The sequence below is a fragment of the Schistocerca gregaria genome, chromosome 5 (genome assembly GCF_023897955.1).
Source record: "Schistocerca gregaria isolate iqSchGreg1 chromosome 5, iqSchGreg1.2, whole genome shotgun sequence".
In the NCBI taxonomy this organism is placed as follows: domain Eukaryota; kingdom Metazoa; phylum Arthropoda; class Insecta; order Orthoptera; family Acrididae; genus Schistocerca; species Schistocerca gregaria.
Genome location: NC_064924.1, coordinates 8,170,931 through 8,197,659, shown reverse-complemented (window position 1 = coordinate 8,197,659; position 26,729 = coordinate 8,170,931). Strand labels below are relative to the sequence as shown.

The 26,729-nt window shown below is 41.7% G+C and overlaps 2 protein-coding genes across 4 annotated transcripts in view; both read left to right on the top strand.

Moving 5' to 3' along the window:
• LOC126272025 (retinol-binding protein pinta-like) overlaps nt 1-14,693 on the top strand; it is a 247,316-nt gene extending 232,623 nt beyond the window's left edge. For 2 of the 3 annotated variants that reach the window (XM_049974526.1, XM_049974524.1), the window contains 2 exons: nt 4,223-4,328; nt 13,035-14,693. In XM_049974526.1, the coding sequence (XP_049830483.1) occupies nt 4,223-4,328; nt 13,035-13,186 (258 nt within the window). In that variant the 3' untranslated portion in view covers nt 13,187-14,693. Of the gene's footprint in view, nt 1-4,222; nt 4,329-13,034 lie in introns of those variants that run through there. The other variant, XM_049974525.1, reaches the window with a different exon arrangement.
• The window catches only part of LOC126272024 (retinol-binding protein pinta-like), a 547,678-nt gene that overhangs the window by 420,552 nt on the left and 100,397 nt on the right, over nt 1-26,729 (top strand). The gene's annotated exons all lie outside the window — the stretch shown is intronic.

The window sequence follows — 26,729 nt, the reverse complement described above, 5'->3', positions numbered from 1 at the left end:
GGAAGTGGGAACACGTAGTGCAGCAAGGACCACAGTTGAACGTGGTCGTTTTGGTGGTCCAAAGGCATAATGCTGCAGAGACGCTCACCGTTCAGTGTTCGTCTGGCACTGCACTCCTTCCCCGCATGCGTCTTTTCAGGGGCGAATTCGGCCTTTATTTCATTTGTATGAATGACTGCGTGATCAGTGGCACAGTGCAGGAAGAGGCGCTCTTGGAACGAGAGGACACTCTGCGAATGGACTCGCCGTTCCACCAACTTATATCCCATCGACCATGTGCGGGTTTCTTTGCAGCACGTCCACATTCTCCACAGACGTTCATGACAGCGCTGGTGGAGGAATGCAACACTCCGCCACAACTCCGTACCATGCTTGTCTCGCTTACGGAGCATGTTGCAGAACACGCATTGCCGCCCATGTTGATCACACATCCAATTAAGAACCATATCCCGGCTTTCTTAATGTCCAGAGGACCACCATAAATCTCGGTGACTTTAGCTTAATCGTTGTCTTCGGATGAAGGTGTCGCCTATGGCCGTCACACTGCGCATGTCTTTCATTTACGTTCCGCACTACACTCTAGCAGTTTTTTGTACGTATGTTCAAGGTTTCATAGAACTATGTCATTTGACAATGACACATCATACGGAAGTTACTTTGGTCCCTGTAGTGTTGTACAAAACTGTATATTCTTTTAATAAGAGCCTAATTTCCTTTTACAATAACAAATCATAAATTTTATCTTTGAAATTTACTTAAGTTGATAATCTTCCGATTTTTTTAACATTTCCTTTGTCAGCTTTTGTGACTCGTTTTTTAGTTTTTGCACAATTTTCTGACAGTCGATTTCATGTTCGTTAGGACATTTTTTCTCATTATGTGACCGATTTCTTTCCGCAAAAGGTCTCTACTTAATTGTTGCATTTTATGTAAAGTGACGTAGGATGCATACCTTTTTTTTTTTTTTTTGAGTAAGTCTTCCTCTTTGTTTGGACTGAAATGAGACAGGTTTGTTAGTGATACATTCAGCGTAAGTATTTCATTTCTGTTTACTGTGTTTGCAAACTTCGTATTTTTTCTAGCTTGTCTCTTCTGGCTTACATCAAGCCTTCAGTGTGGAACTTTATATTTTACGTGATACTCTTGAAGACTGACGACGTTCATCCAAGATTAACCTGTTCTGACTGTCTCCGCACATTGTGGTGTTCAAAAATTGTGTTGTGTATAACCGTCGAATTCAATTTTGGTGATTTTTTTAGACTTATCGAGAAAAGAATTTTTTCCCAGATTTCATATAACACACCAACTCATATGTCTCATATATGCTTCATAATTATAAATCGCAACCTGTAACCATTCTGTTCCGCAGGAACCAAAATGTACTTGCAATATATACTGTACGTTGATGTGGAAAATGTTTGATACCTGAAGCAGGTAAGATGTTGAAACAGTTTAAAAAGAGAAATGTACAAGCAGAAGTTAGATACAGCAGGTGTCAATAAAGTGTGGTGGCAGCAAGAACAGGATTTCTAGTTGGGTGAGTACATGGTTGTCAACCCAAAAGAAAATAGCGCCAATGTAGGAGCAGGACTATTCATAAATGACAGACTTGGAATTTGGGTGAACTATTATGAACAGCACAGTGTACACATTATGCCAACTACGACAGACAGAGAGCCAAGACCTATTACCACAGTACATGTTTGCATGCCTACTAGCTCCGGAGAAGATGGAGAGATTGAAAATAATGTTCCATGAGATAAAATATATTATTCAGTTCGTTAAGGGAGACAAAATTTTCATTTGATGGGCTTATGTAATTCTATATTAGAAGAAGGAAAAGAACTAAAAATGGTAGGAGATCATGTACACGGGGAAAGAAATGAAAGGGGGAGCCACTTGGTAGAATTTTGCGCAGAGTACAGTTTAATTATTGCAAACACTTGGTTTAATGACCATGGGGGATGATTTTATAATCGTATGACAATTGAAGGTACCATAAGGCTGCAGGTAGAATATAACTACAAATCATTCTTCCAGCAAGTGAGTTGCTGTTGTTACTGGCACAGCGATTTAATGCACTATGCTTGGTTCTTATGTGGCCCACGTAAGGTCACTGTCATCTGGGTTGCGTTCACTGGCGTCTCTTGATGCCCCATGTAAATATGATGCTCACACACTGTACCTGTAAACGTGCTAATTTTTCATTCTATTCCTTATGTAAACGAGTGAAATAAATTTGTAAAGATGTTTACATGACATTTAACTATATATGTTATAACATCCCAGCTTCCTCAACCAAATTATAACATTTCAGCTCCTCAACACCAAATTAAAAAGTTGCATTAGGAGGTGTCTGCTTCGTGAAAAAGGTATTGAGTTCATATTGACGACAACAAGTAATTCTTCATTACAGACGTTTATTTACAAACAGAACTGACAGACTTCACAGACTCAACAACTGACTCTCAGAGCTAACCGCACTGCATATCCGAACTGAATTGAGCTGGCAACTGACAACTCCTAGGTGTATTAATATCTTTCCAAACAATGAGAGTCTTTGACAATGTTTTGTTTACAATACGATAGCAATTCACGACTTAAAACTAAATTAGACATTACAGAATTTTAGTACAGATTAAAGTAAGTAAAAGGATCAGTACATATAAGTTCTTACAAGCATAATTTCCAAATAGATTTTATAACATTTTTCTACCAGCTTCTGGATAACCTTCACCAGATTTATACCGATGTTTCCAGAAATATCTTGACATTTGATTCTGGATATTTCTTGAGTGATTTAGAACAACTATCTATATGTAAAATGATTTAAATCGTGTTTCAAAACGCAAACAAATCTTTTTAGTAATATTTCTTGATACAAATCGTCTTTCGAAATTAGATTATGAAACAGTTTTCACAAGTTTTCGTATTTTTGCGATCATAATATAGAATTTCTCCATAGAAAGTTCCAGAAGTGTGCACCAAACGCTCATTCACAGACCTTCTCTCTAGCTGGTGAGTTCCCAAAAGCATCTTGTCCATATTATACGAAATAAGTTAGCTCAAAACTGATAATTTATACAATTAATCAGAGCTACAGCAAACAGTGAGTCTTTCTTTTACAAAATGAAATATAATTACAAAATTGAATGAAAATAGGTTACTAACACTAATATATATTTACATTAATTCTATTTTTGTTCTTTCTGTGCAAAATGTCCTAATATTGACACAGTACAATATTTAAACATCACCAAAGTTTCCCTTTACATTTTGCATATCTGTATCGACATCCCCTAAAAGTCTACAGTATCGAATACTTCAATATGTCCCAATATGTCCTGTAATGTTACAATGTGTACTGTCTCTTGTATGAAATCTCTCCTTCATAGTCACTGGCTATTTCTTGAGATACTGACATAGAGTATCATTTGCTAACGCCGATGAAAGAATACTGGGAAAATGGCGTCAGTGTACAAAGATAAACGTTAACGTGGTACTCGTGCGCCTCATCCCAGAACAGTGGTCGAGTGAGTGGGACTGAGAAATTACAGCACGCGTAGCGTATACAGAGTGGTCAGAAACAGTCTAAGGGCATTGTAGAGTAGATCGTACTGAGCAACAATCGTTAATGGAAAATTCAGTACATTGCGTCGTTTCCGGGTTAATTGGCCTTACAGCTAGCCAATCGGGTCGTTGCGCATGTAAATTCAAGCGACCTGCCAGATATATAGCCTAGATGATAGAGCAGGAGACTGTTCAGCTTTGGCTCGGGTTCGATCCTTACTATCATCCCATGTCCAATTTTTGTATCGCTCTCTGGTTCGGTCTTACAACAGCAAACAAAGAACACGTTTGGCGACACTTCATCTGGCAGACCGCTTTAATTTGCACACGCAACGACCTGATTGTTCACGTCAATGCTAATTAACACGGAAACAGCTGAACGTAGCGAATTTTTTTATCTTATCGGTTATTTCTGAGCACACCGTTACCTTCTTTTCAGGTAGTTTCTGGCCACTTTGTATACATTTAAGCAGTCATTCTCGTTCCGTATGTGAATGGAATGGGAGGAAAATGCTAATATGTAGTACGGTGGGACGTACCCTCTGGTGTACTCTCCACACCATTTGGAGAGTATGGATGTTGATGCAGATGTAAGTATAGGATGTGGTTTTGTCACTGAGACCTTGTAACAGGGAATGTTGCTCTCCTTCAGATACACGTCCATCCTCCAGGATCAACGACGCTGTTTGACCAAGTGGCAAAGGAATATCTGCCGGATGAACTTGGAGGCACTGCCGGTCCTATGAACAAACTTGCCTGTAAGTATGCACTGACAGTAGGGATCTACTTAGAGTGGTGGAAGGATACTTTAAAGTTCATAAATTAATATCTCGTGGTAATTCTGTTGCTTTTACTGTGACCACATGCTAAATAACGATTACTTGCCACTACACACTTTCTGCCACTCGTTTCACAAACTATTTGTTTTTATGACCTTGGTTATAGATTATTAGCCGATTTCCTAGCATTATTACTGAAAGAGATGCATAATGGGGAAAATTTAAGTCTTTGTACCATATACGCTGAGATTCGTTCGACTTTTTGGTTCGTAGTGTGTGCAGTCACATTTTATTTCGTGTGTAAACCTATAACAAGTGCATATGTAACAAATGCAAATAACACAGTACCAGCATTTCGTGCTGTTATGTAGCACGAGTCTGGAATTCTGAAAGCGAAAGGTGTAACTGTTAGCGCCAGAGACTACATACATACGCACGAACATAATATTACTAGACTGGCAATACCGTATAGATATCACTCACTTCAGTGAAGTCAAGACTTTAGAATCGCAATATGCCTCCGACCGCAAGGAAGGAGTAAACAGCTGTTTATCTAGAATCTGCCAGGAAGTTTCAACTGTGTAGCTACTAATAAAACAGTCGTAATAAATGGAGATAAGCTGAAGTAACCACGTTACCTTTAGAGTTTTAACATAATGGTTAATGCATGTGTCGTCTTTGGTTGTAATATTTTGTACAGCAGATGGAAGACGAAGGGAAAGGAACGCATCTCCTTACACGCAATTCTAGAAACGTCGTATTTTTGCTTTTGTAATATACGTAACCCTAAATAATCACATCACAATTTGTCCTATCTAAAGTAACGTGGGTGTTTACATTCTTTAAGTGTTTAATAAACCTAGTGTTAACAGACACAGCTGAATGTTCTGTTTTTAACCAGTCTTGATAATCTTAGGCTATTCTTCGAGTAGTAAAAGCACAAAGTGCTTGAGTGTTCTTACGAAATCTACAGTCTCCTTTAAACATATACATGTATAACTTGTTCTTCTCATAGTACGATTCTACAATGCATGTGCTAATCTCAACTAGTACAAAAATATTTTCTCAGCTGCAGGACTTGCTTAGACCACCTCGTAAAACTTAGATCATTTCGTTTCGGAAGATCGTAGTAGTACCATAAACAAATTTCTTGATGCCTCCATCATAAATCACGCAACGTCAGGCTTCAGTAAAAGATGTGCGTTTGCCGGTCTAGTAATGTGTTATGTCTGAGCACTTTCGCAAACGCCGTCTTGAAGGTAAAAAAAAGAAGGTAGATGGCACTATAGACTTAGGCTGTACGTTGTTTTGAAGCCAGGGTGGGCGGGGCCTGCCGCCATCTTAAATGGCCGAGTACATTAGCACACTGCTCTTTGTGATTATTTCTTTTTCAGCATCTCTGTCGCGTGCACGCAACATCTATTTGAAATACTAAAGATTACAGTACTTACGAGAATAACATAGCATCAGTAACGCAATTCCGAACGTTTTTTCTGTAATTGAGTGCGTATTTGCTCTAGTATTACGAGACACGTGGCTTCGTTAATGTGACTTGTTTTTCATTGACATATTTCGAATATACAAAAACAGAAGGAAGTGATGTCAAAGGCATGACTTCGTAATCCACTTAATTCCTCCTTTGCTGTTTTTGTCTCGATAGTAATGAAGCTGGTACACGTATGCACAACATTTTTATAGTTCACGGTTGCAAAAAACCTGCGAACGTGTCCTTTAATATTCCCTAAACGTCTGCAATAAGGAAAGAAGCAAGGCATGCTATCGTACGTTGTGCATATTAACAAAGAGAACGATTATTGAAATGTCAAAGAAACAGAACTGCATAGAGGTACACCTCCAAGCTGAATAGAGTTCTTGTTTCGTTAGACTATTAGTGCATTAGTTTCGCTGTAGTTGACTCATCTTCTCACTTTGAAATCTTATCTACAATGCCTCACTCAGTGTCTGACCAATGATGGCAATTTACAGGGTAAAAACCCGATATAATTTTTATATATGTGTTCCAGTAGTGAGCAATGCTATCAATGTGATTAAGTGAATTCGCTCAAACTGTTGGACCCCGTAAATGGATATTTTGGTTTAACATGTATGTAAGTCATCTTTTAGTAATGATAGCCTAAGCAGTGTAACATATAGTCATACCTTCCCACCCGCAGACTATTTTCGTCTCTTCTCGGAATATTACTCGACTGTAACTTTCAGTTTTTCATATTTGCACATCACAGCATTTTCTTTCTGTCTGTTAAATTTCGCGTCTGTAGCACGTCATCTTCGTGGTGTAGCAATTTTAATGGCCAGTAGTGTAGATAAATGGTGCTGCCAGGTTTTCAAACTAAAAGCACGGGATATTATCGAATTGTTCCCAACGTAATCCCATTGTGGCATGATCGGTATGTTTTACCTTTAGGCCAATATGTACAACTGTATACAAAATTAAACACAGATAATAAGTGGTTCATGAAATGTTTATGTATTGGAACTCCTTTTGCAAACAGTTTGAAAATTAAATAGAATTCGTTATTGTACACGGTAGATAAGAATATTTAATTAAATCGTCTTTCAGAACATTTTAGCACTAGTCATATTTAAGTACAGTAACTTTCATAGCATCATAGCACTCTTAATAATCACTGAAATATTTAATTACAACAACTTTCATAAAATTATAGCCCTATTAGTATTTACCATTTGATTTGTACTCATTAAAAATGTGACTTCATCTATTATTTGTTTGAAAACTCTTTAAACGAAAAGTTCAAATTTGTAACTATTTGTAATCCAGCCTTAATAAGTTCAACAAAACTTCTGTTTCTTACAGAAATCCATCTGGTAGTCATCAATAAAAACAACCTTCCAGTATGGGCATTGGATACTGCAATACTCGTTACAATACTCAAAACTTTTTTCAAATTTGGCACATTGATTTCTTTGTTATAAGTGTTGCATTCTACCAACATAATAAATTACTACTTTTTCTGTGGTTGATGCCAACATTCCCTTAGTCGTCCATGTGCTATGTTGAATTCCCTTCTGCATAAAGCAGTGTTATTCAACCTTTTCGAATACACGACCTCTTCCCAACTAAAAAAGAAAAAAAACTAATCTGGTGACCCCCCCACCCCACCCCAGACTCGTAATAAAAGTATGTCATTGATTTCAAAAGCAAAATATTTTTCTTTTAAGTGATACTAAACTGATTGTGATGTCAAGTGCACAGTGTAAGGTTGTCGCACTGTGAGCAGTGATATGCAAGTATATTTGTTGCCGCTTGGTGGCGGCGTGGGGTGGAGCGGGGGGGGGGGGGGGGGGGGGGGGGGGGGTGCGAGAACTGGTCAGCGGTCGCATAGGCGCACATCTCAACTCCCTTCAGTCAGTTTTCCGAGTACGCCACCGAGTACGGACGTGATAAGACCGTGTTTGCGCTTCGGTCCGAGCCAGCATAAAATGGAGAAGTTTCTCAAAAGATCTGTACAGCTCTCCATGTTTGGTACAAGTGATAGTGGCGTGTGAAAATCATATTCGAAAAAACATATGTTTTTATTTTGCAAAGCACTGCCTGTGAACACTAATGACCAGTATTTGCACGACATGTTTTTAGAAAGCACTCGAAACTACAAGATCTATTGGACCAAATGTATCGCCATCTCTACTAATGGTGCTGAAACTGTGACTGGCAATAAAAGTGAGCTCGTTCTGAAATTAGAATCAGTAATATCGGATGATTCGTGAACACACTGCTCTCTTCATCGACAAGCTCTGGCAGCTACGGATTTAACTTTTGATTTAAAAGATGTGCTTAAAGAGGTGGTCAAAGTTGTGAACTCTATTAAAGGTACAGCGTTGCAAATTCGATTGTTTAGAATAATTTGCGAAGACATGGGTTCGCTGCATCAAAATATTCTTTATCAGGCAGAGGCCAGTGGGCTTTCCAAAGAAAAGGTAGTTACACGAGTTCTGGAACTATAAGATAAATTGTTAATGTTCTTACAAGGTTTTAAATCTAGATACGCAAATTATATTTGTGACCTTTTTGGATATTAAAATTAGCGTTTCTCGCTGATCTTTTAACCACCCAAAAATTTTAAATAAAAGCCTGAAAATGGAAAGAAGAAAACATTAGAACAGCCAGGGGCAAACCCAATGATAACTCACAAAACTTTGTTTGTGGTCAACGTCTTTACAAAAGATGACGCCTGAGTGTTTCCCTTCCATTCAGAAGAGTGTCGAAGAAACTGCAGTCTACCAGTCGGTGGTAGTAAGTCCTCACATCCCTTGGATGATACAAAGTTTGCATAACGTGGAAGAGAAACTATTAAATTATTTTCCAGAAATGAACTCTGAAGCATTCTCTTCAGTGGTCAAACCAAAAACTAAAAAGAGAAATAGGCTTTAAGAAGAAAACTATTTGGTAATTTGTGTCTTAAAAACAGAACCACTATTCGACAAGCTATTTATAAATAAAGAGCTGCAGCCTCTGCATGGAAACTGTTGTACTTTTGTTCTGGTTAAGTGCCACCAATGGCAGATATCTCTAGTGTCAACCTGCCATTAAAAGCTTTTGGAACGAATAGTATCCCGAGAAGTGTAAAACATGATTCAGAATAATTCGAATGAGAGCCGGTGGTCATTAATAATAAAATTGCAGTTGAGCCGATAAAGCACTGTGTATCTGGTAATAATCGCTGAATCCTACCATCATTGTTGCTGAATACACTTGATGGTGTGGTTTATGCTTCGCAGGAAATAAATGACTACGAGATGACAGAAGATGTACAAGAATAAATAGTCTAATCTCTATATCATTGTTACATGGTCCAGCCACTTTAATTTGACGATTTATTACGAACCTGAATAAGGACCTCTTGCATAGCGGACCACTGCTAGCAATGTGAGAAGAGAGCCACATAGGTTCTGGATGATACCGGCAGGGATATGGAGCCATGTCAGCTCCAGCGCTGGAGCCAGCTACATTTGGCTTGTCGGTCGAATCCATTGCGAGAAGAGATCGAGTCCCACAGATTGACTGGTTCTAACTTACGGAGTTTGGTGGCCAGAAGTGCACTGTAAACTCAGCCTGGTTCCTTTCGAAGCACGCACGTTCACTTCGAGCTATATAACTTTTTGCATTGTCATACTGGTAGATGCCAACATACAGAAGAAAGAATGAAGTGAATGTAGGGGTGTACGTGGTCCCCAAGGACAGACACATACTTGTATTGTTCCATTGCGCCTTCCAGAATGATAAGGTCACTCAGGGAATGTAGCTAATGCGTTCCCCAGACCATAATGTTGTGGTTGGCAGGAGAGCCAACACCGTGTAACTAGAGGGGGCCGAAAGGCACGCGTTTTAGCTCATGCAGGCTGACGTGAGGTCTGGAACAGGACAAGGAAATTAGACTTAAGAAAAACGGACGTAGCTGGTGGAATACTTAACTTTAATCCATTAATGAAGAACGTCACTCTGGACGGTACATGATGCAGAATATCAATAATAACTGATAATGGCACCTTGCTAGGTCGTAGCAATTAACGTAGCTGAAGGCTATGCTAACTATCGTCTCGGCAATTGAGAGCGTAGAAGTCAGTGAACCATCGCTAGCAAAGTCGGCTGTACAATTGGGGCGAGTGCTAGGAAGTCTCTCTAGACCTGCCGTGTGGCGGCGCTCGGTCTGCAATCACTGATAGTGGCGACACGCAGGTCCGACGTATACTACCGGACCGCGACCGATTTAAAGGCTACCACCTAGCAAGTGTGGTGTCTGGCGGTGACACCATACATAACGTTCCCTCCTCCGGTCTGGACCCTTCCCGCGATTGTTACAGGGTCGTACACGCCAACTGCCGTCTGTCCGATGGAGTGTAAAAAGTTATTCATCTGAAAAGACTACCTGCAGCCATTCGGTGGACGCCCAGTTGCGGTATGGGCGTGTAAATTGTAGCCTTCGTCCCCGGTGGACAGCAGTCAGCATGTTTGCATGAAACAGGCGTCTGCTGAGGAGAACCATTCACAGCAACGTTCACTGATCCGACGTTGAGGAGACACTGCCGGTAGACCCTTGGTTCAGCTGGGTGGTCACTCGCCCAACAGTCGCCCATTTATTCACCCAAACAGTTCTCCATAGCTATCCTTCACCCCTTCCGTTTATAGCCCGTGGTGGACTACAGTTACCTTGGTGCTTGTTTTAGATAGCGACATATGCCACGCACAGTATGCTTTAACTATGGCGACATTCGAACAGTTTACAAAATTAGCCGTTTTGGACGTGAGATCAATGGCTCCGTTTCCGCACTGAGTTGTTTCCCGCACTCCCTCCCGCCGTCGATCCACACTGTATACTCCCTCTACTGCTAGTGCTGCCACCTGCGGTCTGTGAGTTGTTGTTATACGTCGATACTGAACATTAATGTGACTGGATCGTGTATTATTACTATGAACAAAGTACTGTCAAACCTTCCATAAAGAGTGATTCGCATAACGATCAATACTTACTTACTTACTTACTCACTGGTCATACCGGACTCGAGAGTCCATTACCGCAGCAACGTATTTTCGCCATCTGTCCCTGTCTTGGGCTATTTCCTTCCATTCACCCTCAATACCTAGGCTCCTCAAATCAGCCTTCACATTGTCCTCCCATCTACGCCTCGGTCTCCCCACAGGACGTTTCCCCTCTATGTGCCCTACAAGTATTCTGCGCACTGCCCTGCACTCATCCATTCGAGCTACGTGACCCGTCCATCGCATCGCAGCCTACGTTATTTCATAATACTGATTATGTCAGGGCTTGAATAGAGTTCGTGAACCTCTTCGTTATGCAGTTTTCGCCACTCTCCGGTAATGTCATCCTTTTTTGCTCCGAAAATTTTCCTCAAAATTTTGTTTTCAAATACTCGAAACGGCTTTTCATTTTGCACAGTGAGAGACCAAGTCTCACACCCATACAGCGTAACTGGTAGAATAATAATTTTTTTAATATATTCTAATCTTTAAATTCCTAGGCAATATTCGTGATGAAAGTAATCTATTCAGTGAGAAGTAGCACGCATTTCCTGCCCGTAATCTCTTCTTCAGTTCGGATCAGTCTCATTTCTCGAAGTGATGCCCACGCCTAGATACTTAAATGTGTTCACTTTTTCAAACTGCATGTCTCCAACTCTTAACATTTTCTGATCTACTGCTGTTGGCATTCTAGTAGTAACCAGGTATTTACTTTTGTCTTCACTTATCCTTAGACCTACATCTTCACTAGCCTTGATTAACGCATTCGCATTTGCTGTTACAGATTCTTTCCTATCGCTAATGATGCTTCGATCATCTACATACCCTAATATCTTAATATTTCCTTTTAACTCCACACCCTCTGAATATCTGCTGCCATTCGTACAATATATTCTAGGACTAAATTAAAAAGTGGCGGAGACAGGGCATCTCCCTGCTCAAGTCCGTTCTTTATTACAAATTCTTCTGATCAATACACAACGATCAATACACAACGTAATTTTGTAAAAGGTTGAATCACTTAACGGGCAATCATTCGCATATCGAGTCTGTTCAGAGCCTTAATTTTCAGTCTTGGATAACCATTTCAAATGCACCTTCTGACATACACCTCTCCAGTTGGGCACAAGTCACACGCTGATGTATTATCTTCCGCCGTGAACAAAATATTTTGGGAATTTGTGGTAAGGACTTCTGGGACCAAACTGCTGAGGTCATCGGTGCCTAAGCTTACACACTACTTAATCTAACTTAAACTAGCTTACGCTAAGGACGACACACACACCCATGCCTGAGGGAAGACTCGAACCTCCGACGGGGGTAGCCGCGCGGACCGTGAGAGGCGCCCTAGACCGCTCCGTCGTGTACAGTAGAAGTGCTGATCAGTGACAATGGTGCCGGTACTCCTGTATTCAGGTGTACTGTCAGCGGTGCTCCTTGCGCTCTAGTTGTTATTTCCAGTACATCCACTTTGGCCTCCTTGCCGAATTTGCAAACTGTCTGTGACGATATTACATGCTCTCCTAACTTGGAAGACTCATGTTAATTCATGGTGTTGAAATACCTATTTATTAGTTCCATTTAAGATTTATCTGCTGATAAGCGACACGAATTCAGTAAAGCTGTCCATAAATTAACGAATTGGGAGATGTTTCATTCAACTAGTTGTCTTCTGCTTTTAGCACTCGGTTTAAAGAGTAGGCAAAACAAACGTCTTTAGAAAACTTTCTTGTAAAAAAGGATGTATACTATTATACATTACCTTACTGTTTTATCAATATTATTAGTACTTTTTCGCAACTGAACGCAGTGTGCTATTTTTATGTCGATTTCTACAAAGGAATATGTTTCATATTGCAAGGAAAAACCAGATTTGTAAAGAAGTACGTCTTCTTTCGGGCTTTCATTTTAATTGTTTCTTTTTTCACTAGAATTTCAAGATATTGCACACCTCATTTAAGTGTTTACTGGTATCTGAATTTTTATAGCTTCTGATGATGTCTTCTGCGTTTGAAGACGAAACGCTTGGCAGAGAAATTATAGCTTGGACCACAGCGTAATCCCCATAAAACAAAAAGCACCGAAGACAAAGATGCATTCGCTTACCTGTCGCTTGAATGAATAACTTTTCTGATAACTGAAAAATTGAATGTACCTTTTTATTTCAGATGATTTCTTCAGAAGAACGGAGAAGATGCGAGACTGGTTCTTGGAGCAGGACCGCTACATCGCGGACGAGAGTAAGCGGCCGCCTGACAACCACTACGCCGACGACATGTACGGAGTGGCGGGCTCCTTCAAGAAGCTCTCAGTAGACTGACGCCGTTACAGTTAATATTGTAGATTCTTTTACTTGTGATAGTAAACTGTGATACACAGGGTGATCTGCGAATCCACCAAAAAAATTCCAAGCTTTTTTGTGATAATTTCTACTTTGGTGTAACGGACCCATGGCCTCCGGTGGTTCGTTAGAGAATAAAAACATTTCGTTTGACGTTTTCTTGTTGAGGTCTTCAGTCGAAGACTAGTTTGGTACAGAGCCCAATGATAGTCTGTCCTCTACATAAACTTCTTCACCTCTCCATTCGTGCAGCAGTCGCCGTCAATCCCAACACTTCCTTCCATACCTGCGGATGTCTCATTTCAACCGACCCCTACCTTCTGTTGAATTGTACGCTTTCATTATTTATTCGACGTACCCATAAAATCTACAGCATTCTTCTGTAGCACCAAGCTTCTAAAGGTCCTGTTCTCTTGTCGTCTGACGATTTAATCGTCCACATTTCATTTCCATACAGTACTACAGATAAATACTTTCAGGAACAAATCCTAAATTACTTATATACAGTGTTTTGAAATATATATTTTTCACAAATATGTATATCATTCCTAATTTGGTTATCGTCAGTTATTTTAATGCCCAAGCAGCAAAACGGTCAGGTTCTAACCTAATACCCTCTGCTCACCACATACAATTCGCAGAACTTTAATTCCCGTTCCAAATGTCTCCTTAATTTCGTTTACTGCCTGAATATCCAGACTGAATTACATGTACGAAAGGCTAAACCCCTGTATCAATTCCTCCTAAACTACCGATTTCCCTTTGTGCCGTTCGAATTGGTAACTGCAGTCTGTTTTCTGTACAAGCTCCAGAACTTTCAGTAACTGCATTCTTTCCCTTTTACCTTCATGGTTTCCCAGCCAACACTGTCTTAAAATCTATAAGCGCTTTAAAAATGGGTTTGCCTCTACCCAGTCAATCTAAGTCGTAGGATCACTATCACCTCCCATCATTCTATCTTTTTCCGGAACACAAACCGATCATTAAAAAAAAAAAAAATAAATAAAAATAAAGGTTGGCTTCCACTAATTCTTCCTTTCTTCTGCAGATTAGTCGTGTCAGCATTCTGACAACAATTTGTTATACAGATGGCTCTCTAATATTGGCACCTGACAGCGGCTGCCTTCTTTTAATCAGTAATAATTACAGATTTCTGACCTGATCCCATTTCTGCTTTGTATCCATATTACACTGAAAATATCTGGTGATTGGGATAACAATACGAATACGTCATACTGAAATTATTATTCTGTGACAATCCACCAGAGATCACTGCTCCTTTATACCAAAATAATAAGGAAATGTCCTTGAACAATCTCTGGAATTTTTGTCAGTGATTCAGGTTCACCCGGATATGTCGTAAGCGTGTTCTTCCGCAGGGACTATGTCTATGAGACCTCCACAATCACACTGCATGCTCCTTGTGTCTAATATGTATCTTGTATGAAACTGAAGAGATAATAATATTGTGTTTTCGATTCCTTGATCTTACACATTTTCTTCTTTTATATTCCCTCATACATTAACGTTACTAACAACAGGCTCAAAACGAAAGAAGACACGCTTCAAGATTGCAGTCATCATCACTGAATGTCTGCAACTGTTCCTACTGTTGTTTAAGTGCGCTGAAGATGTGCTTTTAGCCACGACAGTACCATATTGACTCAAAACTCTCCAGCCTTCCTGCCAACATGAATTAGTCTTGGCAAACATGGGAAATACTGGTTAGAAAAGATCTCACCCCCCCCCCCCCTCTCCCACCACTCACTCTCTCTCTCTCCCTCTCTCTCTCTCTCTCTCTCACACACACACGCGCGCACACACACACACACACACACACACACACACACAAATACATCATCACACGTGTCCGATATGGTTCGTTTCGTCGTCCACGGGACCCAAAGGGAAAATTCACAGGCTGTCGTAAAGGACTTCCACTCAGTTTCTCATACATCCCATGGCGTAGGAGAATAATTACGAACTATATAAGGTTGGCGAAGAATGTCCAAGGTCACTCTCAACAGACGTAATAACAGATTTTGCAAAATACAGAAAAATGAATGTTCCACACGCAGGTCCAAACATACGGCACTAAGAAACAAACTACGACATCAACTTCTTTATGTCCTCGTACTTGAGGAGCGATGCAAAGAATCCACGACATGAACAGCTGTACCATAGCAACACTGTTTCTGAGAATCTCAAAGTATTCTGACACTTCGTGAATTAGCTTAGTGATCTAAACCTTCACAGCAACGTGTTGTATAACAATGTCCTGTCTAAACATAAGAAAACAGACTGAAAGCAATGCAAACGTTTGTTCATCACGATCTGATTGAGGGAGAAACTTACAGACGACTCATGCAGGAAGAAACACCCTGGTTTGTGATCATATGAAAGCAAACAGTAAAAAGGCATAGGACTCGGACCAACCACGGCGCGCATTAATGATTTACCATTCCAAATCCCCAATGAAACCATTAGAAAACTACTGGCGCCCTACGGAACTGAATCACAAGTGCTCCGGGAAAAATTATAAATCAACAGACAATACAACGTGGACAATGTGGTTCGCATAATGTGCATCGATTTTAGAACACACAAAACATCTTTGTTGTTGCTTTTAGTAAAGCTACATTCACTTCTTTAGGAGGCCGATCATATATTACAACATACACAGGATATTAGATTACTTCATCTAACTCTTAATAACATAAAATACCTAAATTGGGAAACAATCCATGTCGACAGGACTAACATACGTACTTTTTACTGTCACTGACACTATAATTTATCACTGCGCCAAGACGTAAGTAATCTTCCAGAAGCGGCGGCGCACGGAATCTTTTGAAGGTGTGTTTCTCATTCGTTGCTGTACGAGGCAGCGGTTGTTCATACGGTTCATATTAAATGTCCTCGTATAACGTCCTTTTTTTATTAACACTTTCGACTTACAAGGATAGTGATAGTAACTAAATTGAATATATTAACTTAGTCATATAAACTGAAATTTTTAAATATATATTTATTTTTATAATGACTCGTTCAACATTCCACGGAATAAAATAAAATGAGAAAAAGAAGAATAATGGTAGCACCAGTAATTGAATTCCAGCTGATAAACTGCCAGCAGGTGAGCGTCACAACTGGGTTTGCATTGCGCCACGCTTTAAACACCACTGACTCGTAGAAAAAATACTGTGTGAACAAGCTCTAACAGCACTGCAATACGTAGGTGAAAAGCAACGCCGGACAATGCACGTCACTCTTGTAATACTACAATAAGCTGTCCTGACAACACCTGACCTACGTTCAACGACGTAATCTGTGTATCTTGAGATAGTCGTCTGTATTAACGACGTCACGTAAGATTTAATGTTCAGCTTCTCACGCTGTAAATCACACTACAGCTCGCTACGACATCACTGTGTACTAAAGAATGGACATAATAACACTTTTCGTGGTGTAATGTTGTCCGATAAATGGATATTAATTACAAAAGCGCATTTGGCTATCAGGGTTCACTAAGTTCGAAAGAACTACCACCAAAGCTAGTGGCAATCAACAGAAAAATACTGACTGTGTGTGTCTACAGGGAGTAGGGATGATGTATTTACTTCACCAACAATAGCAACCTAAAGTGAAGTTTACTTTGTGTACTCTGACAACACAGCTAACCATTTTCTCAACAATATAGGTACCAGCAAAGATAACATTCATATATAACATATGAATCCGTCATATAGATCAGTCGCCTGTTGTAGTTCCTCCTCTTTTAAAGCTTTAATGAATAATCGTATATACACTCTCTTAGTGTGAACGTTATAAATTTTTACATGTACTGAAGAATGCGCTCACATAGCAAGATATAATTTAATATTGTTTAATTACTTTTGTCGGTCAACGATAATTATAATAATGTCCTTGACTGTACTGAAATTTTACCGTAATAAACTAGTTCGTTAATCTCAATCTTTAAGAATTAAATGGAATAACTTTTCGCTTATAATTAATCACTTTCCAATAAAATGTAAACTTGCTTTTCGTATCTAAATAAAGATAATTATCTTTCTTTCCGTTCAAAGTTATTATCTGAAAATTACTATTCATTTTCTTTAATCTTCACTTTAATTTCTTTAAACTTTGTCTTTATCAGTATTCCAGCCTTTTACTTTATTTGCCTTTGGAATTAATTTATTATATATTTAAGATATTAGTCTCCTTTGAAGTAAGCATTTGATTATTTTTTGTCAGTCTATGTATTGAGGACAAGGCTAGTACTGACTTTTTCGGTTTACAACCGTTAATTCTTTATTTCCTGCAATTAATTGTTTGTAGGACAAGTCAGCGTTATACTTTACGAGTGCTGGTTCTCTATTCCAAACTCCCCTAAACGGAAACGTAGTAAAAAAATAAAACAAAAAACCTAAATTTCACCGTGTTGCGTTTTTGGGGGTTTCCTAACAAATGGTTCTAGATTTGTCGTTTAGGAACAAGGAGAAAAGCTATCAGATCTTCAATCAACTTTCGACTGTTTCTCAATCAGCAACTATTACGTGGGACGACCGTTCTCTTTAATACAGACCACACATGCAGCATCCAACGTAATTTAAGGAGCCTATACGACGCTCACGCCGATGTCACATATTAAATCCTAACCCAAATATCGCCAAGCTACTCCTCCTTAGTGCTTGCGTACATCTATACAGCCACAATAATACAATGCAACGCTACTGTCCCTTAGTGCGTGCTAAAATAACTAAACGACTTTGCGTGAACACGTCTCTTCACTTACACCATCCAACGGAGAAGCTCAGTTTAAGGCGTATCCAGTACTCAATGGAGTACGCCAAGTGCGTGTTGATCTCCAACGACACTTGCCATCCTATCTACAGATAGGAGGGTGCCGGGGCATAGTTATTGATGACGGCCAGCCGAAGACGTGCGGCAAAGATGGTCACCTTCGTTCCGAGTGCCCCTAGCGTCGGATCACACAACTCCCGCAGAAGGACTTTGCACCTCCAGCGACGAAGACTATTCTCCCCGTGACTTACGCGGCGGCGGTACAGGAATCACTTTCCACAGACAAAAATCTGGATGATCCGCCGACATGGCCAGTAGTGGAAAATAGTACTACGACTCTGGAGCTACCGAACGCGATAGACATTGACGACAGCAAGATGGCAATTGATTACCTTATTGTACCGACCGAAGCGTTTGTCCCGGCGGAGCGTGAGTCAGTGCCGTCTTCTGAGAATGAAGGCCACGTACGAAAACAGCGATCACCGAAACGCCGAAAGCGCCGTCGTCGGACCGTGTCGGAACACGGCGGTTCGCATTCGGCCGGGGAAGAACAACTGACCACTCAAGAAGACAACCGCGAAGCTGAGGCTGTTTCCACTGACCTCAACCTTGCAGGACAGACAGAAAAACATGCAGCTTTCGACTAGCAGCTCATTGACATAAACAGTGAGCAGCAGGAAGGTACCAGCGCAGGCAGCAAAGTCGCCCGGTCCCTTACTATCAAACATTCCGAGGCTATGGAACATGAACAGACATCCGCGCCTGCTTCGTGGACCGAGGACGTCGAGACACAAGATCCAGATCCGCGGCCAGCCAACATGATAAGTTCTCCTGTCGAGATCCAACTTTTGAAAGAAACAATACGAGCCATAGGAGTTGACTTTGCTTTTCTACAAGAAGTGAAAACGACTGCAGTCCCGAACATTTATGGTTACGCCACATATGTGACGCCCGGTAGCCCTGCAGATATCGGAGTGGCAATATTAGTGCGTGATGGTATTGAAGTTACCGACGTCACGTATCTTCCCTCTGCACGAGGAATAGCCTTCACGGCGCTCAACACCTGATTCATTAATGTTTATGTGCCGCCGGGTACCACAAGACGTAACGACCACGCCACATTCTACCCCACGGATGTCGCTCCCCATTTTCTTGGATGATACGACCACAGCGTCTTCGACGGTGATTTAAACTGGACACCCCACGGACCAAATCCCACACAACATGCCCTGTCCGGAACTGGGTGAGATGATCGAAGAACTTCACTTGTGCGACACGTGGGAAAAGTCCACAGTAACCGCTCTGACCACACTCATCTTACCAGTCATTCGGCCAGTCGACTTAATCGCATATATGTGTCACAAGATCTCACACAAGGTGTGGTGGACGACGAACTATTGCCTCAAGCCTATTCCGATCACATTGCCTATATCTGCACTATACACCTACGCCCCCAACAAGCCTGGCGCAGCAATGGCTTTTGGAAGCTCAACATAAGTCATCTCCAGGACCTGGATTGCCGTCGGCAAGTTGCAGCAACGTGGACTGACTGTGAACGCCGCCACCCTCGATACACCACGACCCTGGAGTGGAGGCTCCTCTGTGCCAAACCAGCCATCCGTAGGACACTTTTGCAATATGGCAAGGACGTGACTGAGTGGCATCGACAGACCCTCGATTTTTACTACGCGGCACTCAGGGACCTCGACGCCTTACCCCCTTCCCCGGAGAGATAACATGACCAAAGCAGAATCAAGGCTCACATACTATCATTGACGAAGCGCCGACTAGAAGGTGCAGTAGTCCGCTCGCGACGGCACGACCGAACGGTTGCAGAGGAACCCACTGTGCATCACGTTGTGGCGGATAAGCGCCGACAACGCCAACATTTAATCACACAACTCAGGACACAAGACAGTCGCTTATGTGCGTCCCAAGCAACCATAGTGAAGGCGGTGGAGGATCATTTTCGTCATCTTTACCAGGAAAGAACCGTCGGTGACGAGGCCACTACTGAAGTGTTACAGCAGGTAACACGTACTGTCGACGAGGCTACCGTGAATGCCCAAACAGAGGAAATATCACTCGAAGAAGTCGAAGACGCCGTGGACAAAGGTGCGGCCAATAAGTCTCCTGGACCTGATGGATTGGCCACCGAGCCGGCCGCGGTGGTCTCGCGGTTCTAGGCGCGCAGTCCGGAACCGCGCGACTGTTACGGTCGCAGGTTCGAATCCTGCCTCGTGCATGGATGTGTGTGATGTCCTTAGGTTAGTTAGATTTAAGTAGTTCTAAGTTCTAGGGTACTGATGACCACGGATGTTAAGTCCCAGAGTGCTCAGAGCCATTTTTTTTATTTCCCATCGCCGGCCGCGGTGGTCTCGCGGTTCTAGGCGCGCAGTCCGGAACCATGCGACTGCTACGGTCGCAGGTTCGAATCCTGCCTCGGGCATGGACGTGTGTGATGTCCTTAGGTTAGTTAGGTTTAAGTAGTTCTAAGTTCTAGGGGACTGATGACCACAGCAGTTGAGTCCCATAGTGCTCAGAGCCATTTGACCATTTTTTTTTATTTCCCATCGAATTCCACCGGACTTTCCGTGACATCATGATGCCTCGCTGGGTTATAATGTTCCGCGAACTTATGTCTCTATACTGTGTCGTGCCGCCATCGTTTGTAGAAGTACTTCTCATACCGGTACACAAGCCAGGTGGAGGGCGATCGATTAACGACTATCGGCCGTTTACAATGCTGAACGCCGATTACAAGATTTTCGCCAGGATTATGGCGAGCCGTATTAACACGACTTTTCCGATGATTCACGCTCCACAACAGACATTGCAGGGGGGAGAAGCCAACATACACATAGTTACCGGTGACTGCAGGGCGCCTTTGCGTCCCGTCTGAGAGCGGCGATCGTCTCCATCGATTTCAACCGCGCCTTTGATAGAGTCCACCACAACTTCCTCCTACGAGTGATGGACTGTATGGGATTCCCCCCGGGCCTCATCGACACCCTACGGCGTGTTTCGACCGCAGCCAGCTCACACGTCCAGGTCAATGGAAGGACGATAGGACCAGTACCCATTAAGAGGTCCCTACGACAGGGTTGTCCCCTTTCTACCTACCTTTATGCCATCGCACTCGAGCCACTCCTAGGGGGCTTTAACCACCGCCTATCTGGCATCACGCTGCGGGACGTCACCTTTCGCTACAGGACATACGCTGACGATCTGCTACTGTTGGTTCGTTTCAATGACGAAGTTTAAAGGGTACTAATCTGGATCAAGCGATACGGACAGGTCGCAGGTAGTCTTCTGAACATCAACAAGTCGGCGGCGGGGATATTGGGCGTGGTCTCGGAGCGTAAGTCCTCGCTCCCCTCCCACCAGTTTCTGATATGCGATATTTGGGAATCACGTTCAAGAAAGATGTACGGAAAACAGCTGCAGCAAACTACCGACGGTTATTACAGATCATACGCGCAATGGTGCGACAGAACCTGCTCCGGGACTTGAATCAGCTACAACGTGTTGAATACCTGAACCTCTACGTGGCATCAAAACCCAACCACGTGGCACAAGTCCTCTCACTACCGATGCAGATAGGTCGCCGGCTTCAAGCGGCCTTCAGTTACTACGTTTCCGCAGGTCATATCTTTAAAGTACGATACGACACTCTTACCCTCCCAGTGCACAAAGGAGGGCTGGGATTGGTCAACGTCAGGGCGAGAGTAGCTGCCCTTTACATGAGCAACATGAGGAAACGACGGAAGAGTCAACATACCTCTCTCACGGGTCGTTTACTACAGGTTCTGATGCCAGTCTCTAACGTTCCGCCGGTGTCGGTTGCCCACGTCGCACCACAGCTCTCTCATGTGTCGACCTTCATTCTTGACTACAGCTATGTCAGCTCGAACCTCTCCGCCACACGTCCATCAAAGGCGAAAGATTTTTATACCATCCTTCTGCGTGCTGTTCCCCATAACGTGGTGGAAAACAAGTACCCTACCGTTCACTGGCCAAGAGTGTGGGAAACGGTACACCACAGCTTTATGTCATCCACAGTGCGTTCGAAGTGGGGTCAGATCCCCAACAAAAAATATGCCACACAACAGCGACTTCACACTATTGGACTGGCAGACTCACCTTATTGCCCAAATTGTCACCTCTTGGATACCGATGAACATTGTTTTAATTGCGCATCATCGTCTGGAGTTCGGCGACTGACACAGAAGATATTGACTTGTTACCTCCGGGTCACACCTGATATGATTGATCCTCAGACCCTACTCTGTCTAGATGAAACTTACTTTCCGGCCGCAAAATATCAGGCGCTTACATGGTTCAAAGGACTTACCGTCGCCTATATCTTTAGCGACGGAGAGAAAGAGCAGCTTGATTACTGGTGGTTCCTACAAAGTGCTCACAATGCCGTCGAACGCACCACGAGATACCGCACGCTATTCGCAAATTATTTACGCAGCGTTTTCGTTAACCCCCCACTCAGCTGGGGAGTGCCAAGCTGCGGATAATGTTCTGTGCCGCATCACACTAATGGCTGATCGTTCTGCCTTGTCAGCCATGAGCGAAGGAAGAGACAGGCTGCTGCAAGGGTGCTGTTTTCCTTGAGGCACTAGCGAATCAGAATGCCTCTGTTGCAGATGCCCTTCAAAGGCGCTGTTGGAGATATCAGATAACGATGGCGAAGCACCAAGTGGAACCAGTTACATTTATTGAAGAACCTTTTAGTTGGAATTGCATCAGTGATTTACATTTTTATTTTTTTGATTACTCTTTTATGCCACCTTTGTTTTTGTAACACTTACTTGTATCACATAGTTACTAGAATTCTCATTTGTACACTTTTCCTAAATGTAAGCATGTAAAAAAATAAAAAAAATATATATTAAAAAAAGATGGATAGAGCGTCTGCCATGTAAGCAAGAGATCCCGGGTTCGTGTCCCGGTCGGGGCACACATTTTCATCTGTCCCCGTTGACGTATGTGAACGGCTGTAAGCAGCTAAGGGTGTTCATTTCATTGTAATTCTTAATAGGACCATCCCGCCAGTCGGAAGGCCACAATCTGACCCTCCTTCAAACTGGCTCAGTTGGCTGCAGAAGGCACGAGTTCGTCTGCGTGGTACGCCTGCTTGCTTCACACCTTTGCACCACACTGACTCTTCTGGATGAGAACATTCCCTACCAAAGTGTAGACACAAATGACGCCCTGCTAGCTACGCCACTACGCTGTCTGTTGGTGGACGGGGTGAACCTATTACACAGGCCAAGGAAAATATTTTTTAAAAAACTTTTTTTTTACATTGATATCTGATCTTTAGAGATTTTTATGAGCTCAGTCAAATCTAGCATTAGGTTTTTTTTGTATTGGCCATCGTTTTCAAGCAATATACTTTTTACTATGTAGTATAAAATCCTATGCTAAACGATAAACCAGGAAACTAATGAACCGCTTTGTTACATCAGCATGGTTTGTATTTACAGTAAGCTATGTAAAACGATGATATGTGTTAATAGAGGTTTCACTTGTCCGCTGTGTGGTATCGATAGCTGCGATGCCACGGCGTAGGTGCAAGTTCGTAGGTTGGCACTACGGCACCGACATCGACGACAGCGCCCTCTAGCTGGCGCTGTGCAGCTCTACGAGCGCCGCTCCAGATTCAGCCCATTTGTTTCCGACCAGACGACCAACCGACATTGTTTCTATTTCATATTGAGCGAGCCACTACAGATTTGTCTTTGTAGCTTCTAGTCGATGTTAGATTTGATGTATAGCTTCGCACCTACGTGCTCGTCTCAGCCAAAGTTAAGTTACAGTTTATGAATTGAAGTTATTGGGTAGTGAGATAGTAACACCATTTCTAAGAGCAGAACTGTGGGATTTTTACCTCACCTGCTCTTGCTCCCTTCCCACATTCGGCCTACCCTTCAGTTTACAGGAGCAGACCCACGCCCCACCTAGCAGGCGGGATATAAAAAGCTGGAATTGGTTTGTATTTCCTTTCTCTTTTTTCATTCAAGCTTCTTGTGTAGCTTTTTCTACGATGAGACACTTGCTGAACTTCTCGGTGAAGTGACCAGCAGTAGTCCCTCATCATGTTGGTGTTCCAGGGGCCTTGGTAGCGTTTTTCCATCACTTTAATGTCCTGGTGAAAACGCTTTCCTTGCTCCTCACTAACATTCCCCATATTGTCCGGAAAGTAATCAAGGTGACTATTGAAAAACTGAACTCATTAAACATCCTAAAGTGTTAAACTTCTTTAACATTGTAATAATAGAAATATATTCTGGGTCTTTTTAATATCCTAAGAACTTTGTAACGACTTGCTTGAATGATACCTGAGCTTCATTGTAGATTTAATGTTAACATCAAACATCGATTTTCTAATGTCACGTCCGACAAAGACGCCTGCTTTTAGTTTAGCTTCTGAAAGGTGTGGAAACTTCTGACAGAGATACTTAAAACATGGTCCATATTTAGGCAAATCCCTTACAACCTTTTTCATTAGGCCTGACTCTCTATGTTGAGGTGGTAGCAGTACGTTTATTGGATCTACAACGTTTTTGGGAAGGATGTTCTTCTCACCAGGTTTTAAAGACTCCCCCACAGGCCACTTCCTTCTGCACCAGTGTTGCTCCCTTGGCCTAGTGCCAGGGAGCACGCACGTTACTTTTAGATCGCCACGTATCATCCAACCACGAGCAAAATAGCCTATTTTATTTAGCTATATTTCTAGGTTTTCATAGCTTTCTTTCATATGTACAGAACGTCCAACACTTATAGATGCGTACATGTTACCAAAGTGTAATAAAAGTCTTTAAACTAGTTTTGGACGAATCAATAAACAGCCTCCAGTCTTTCCTTTTGTATTCAATATGAAACTCATTCATCAGACTGGGAGAATCTGAGGAGTACACTAAATCACCTTCTTGTTGATAAAACTTGGAAAATTGCCGCTCTCTCCTTCTGTACATGTATATGCTGGTTCCAACTGCCAATAAGTTCTTTTCTTTTAATCTAGAGCCAAGCAATTCAGCTTTTTCTTTCTTTAAGCCCAGATCCCTAACCAAATCTTTAAGCTCAGTCTGAATAAACAATTTGGGCTGTAGACTTTGTGTATTAAAATGGAGTTCATCATCATCTGGTTCATCTAAAACAGACTATACATCAGAAAAAACTTCTGTTGTTATATAATTTAAATCATTGGTGGTTCAGGAACCAGCAAATCTACATCATGCGCTACTGGTCGGATGGTGGAAGGAAGGTTAGGGCAGCTTATTACCTTCTTACTTTTACAATTATTGACTACTAATATTATCACTGCAGAAGTAGCAATCATCGGAATGATTTCTTAGCTCCTCATAGCAACAGAAAATCAAAAGGCTTTTTTCTCCTTTTTGGGACACTTTCTCAGATCTCTAACACTCGTATAACACACCTTATGTGGCGCCCAAGATTTATCTTGATCGTCAAGTGTAGATCCAAAGTCTGATATAACACTTTTTCGCAAAGTCTGGAATGTTTCTTTCGTGTCTTTTAATCACAAATTCACCACAAATATAACAAAACCTGTCAGCAGAGTTTTTACAACCAGGATTAGACATTGTACTGAGCACACAGGAAATGGGAAAGTGAGTTAGATTGACAGGAAACAAAACACCATCTGTTAACACAAAAACAGAATCGACCTTGTTTGCATCAAATGTTTTTCCGCAGTGTTACCAACGCCATCTACAGTCATTACACTTAATTTTTAAATTATTTTCAATTTATAAAAGCTGTTAAATTCTTTAAAATTTGCTTAATTTAATAAATTTAACTGTAAAATGTGAAGAAATGTTAGGTGACCCAGGTTTTTATGTATTATATTTGGATTTCCCAACCTAAAAAACATAAGAATAAGATATTTCAGCAAAAACTTTTTCCATCCTTGACCTGTGTTGCCAGTCATCTACTACCCGCAAGGTTGCATACGCCATCATTGGGTCAAAACCGACATCATCTTTCCAGATGTACTAATTTTTTTTTTCCTGCAGTGTACCTCGATAAAGGTAACTTGTTTCATCCAAAAGACGTTGTGTAATTACTATAATGTAATTAAAACATTGATAAAAATGTGTCGCTAACTTCAAAGATATTATGTCTCGACAAAATACGCTCCCAGATATGTATCCTACCAGCCAATAGCGATCGTTTGACACGCATATGAAGCACAATGAATCCAATATTTATTCTGATTTTTTACGGCGATTTTGGTTTTTGTATACTATCGGAACTTCTGTTGTCATGTTATCCCGGTTCAATAACTACACTGAAGTATGATTTGCATGCAAACAGGACAGTCGCTATATAACGGTCTCGGAAGTCTAACTTGGTCCACTAAGTCATAACGAAAAGCAGCCTTCAGTGTCATTTGAAATTGTAAAAATGATTGATGAAATCTTCTCGATTTATCAGCCGAGTCACAGCATGCTGCGGTCCCAGCGTTTCCGTGACTTTCCTAGTGGTCATCTTCATGTGAAGTGTCAGTTCTACGTCTGGTTCGTTTCCTCGGCTATAAATGAACAAACTTATAAAGAATTATCAATCTTCTGATATGTTTGATGCAGGCCGCCTCGAGTTGCTCTCCTGTGCCAAACTCTTCATCTCAGAGTACCACTTGTAAACTACATACTCAATTATTTGCTGGGTGTAATTC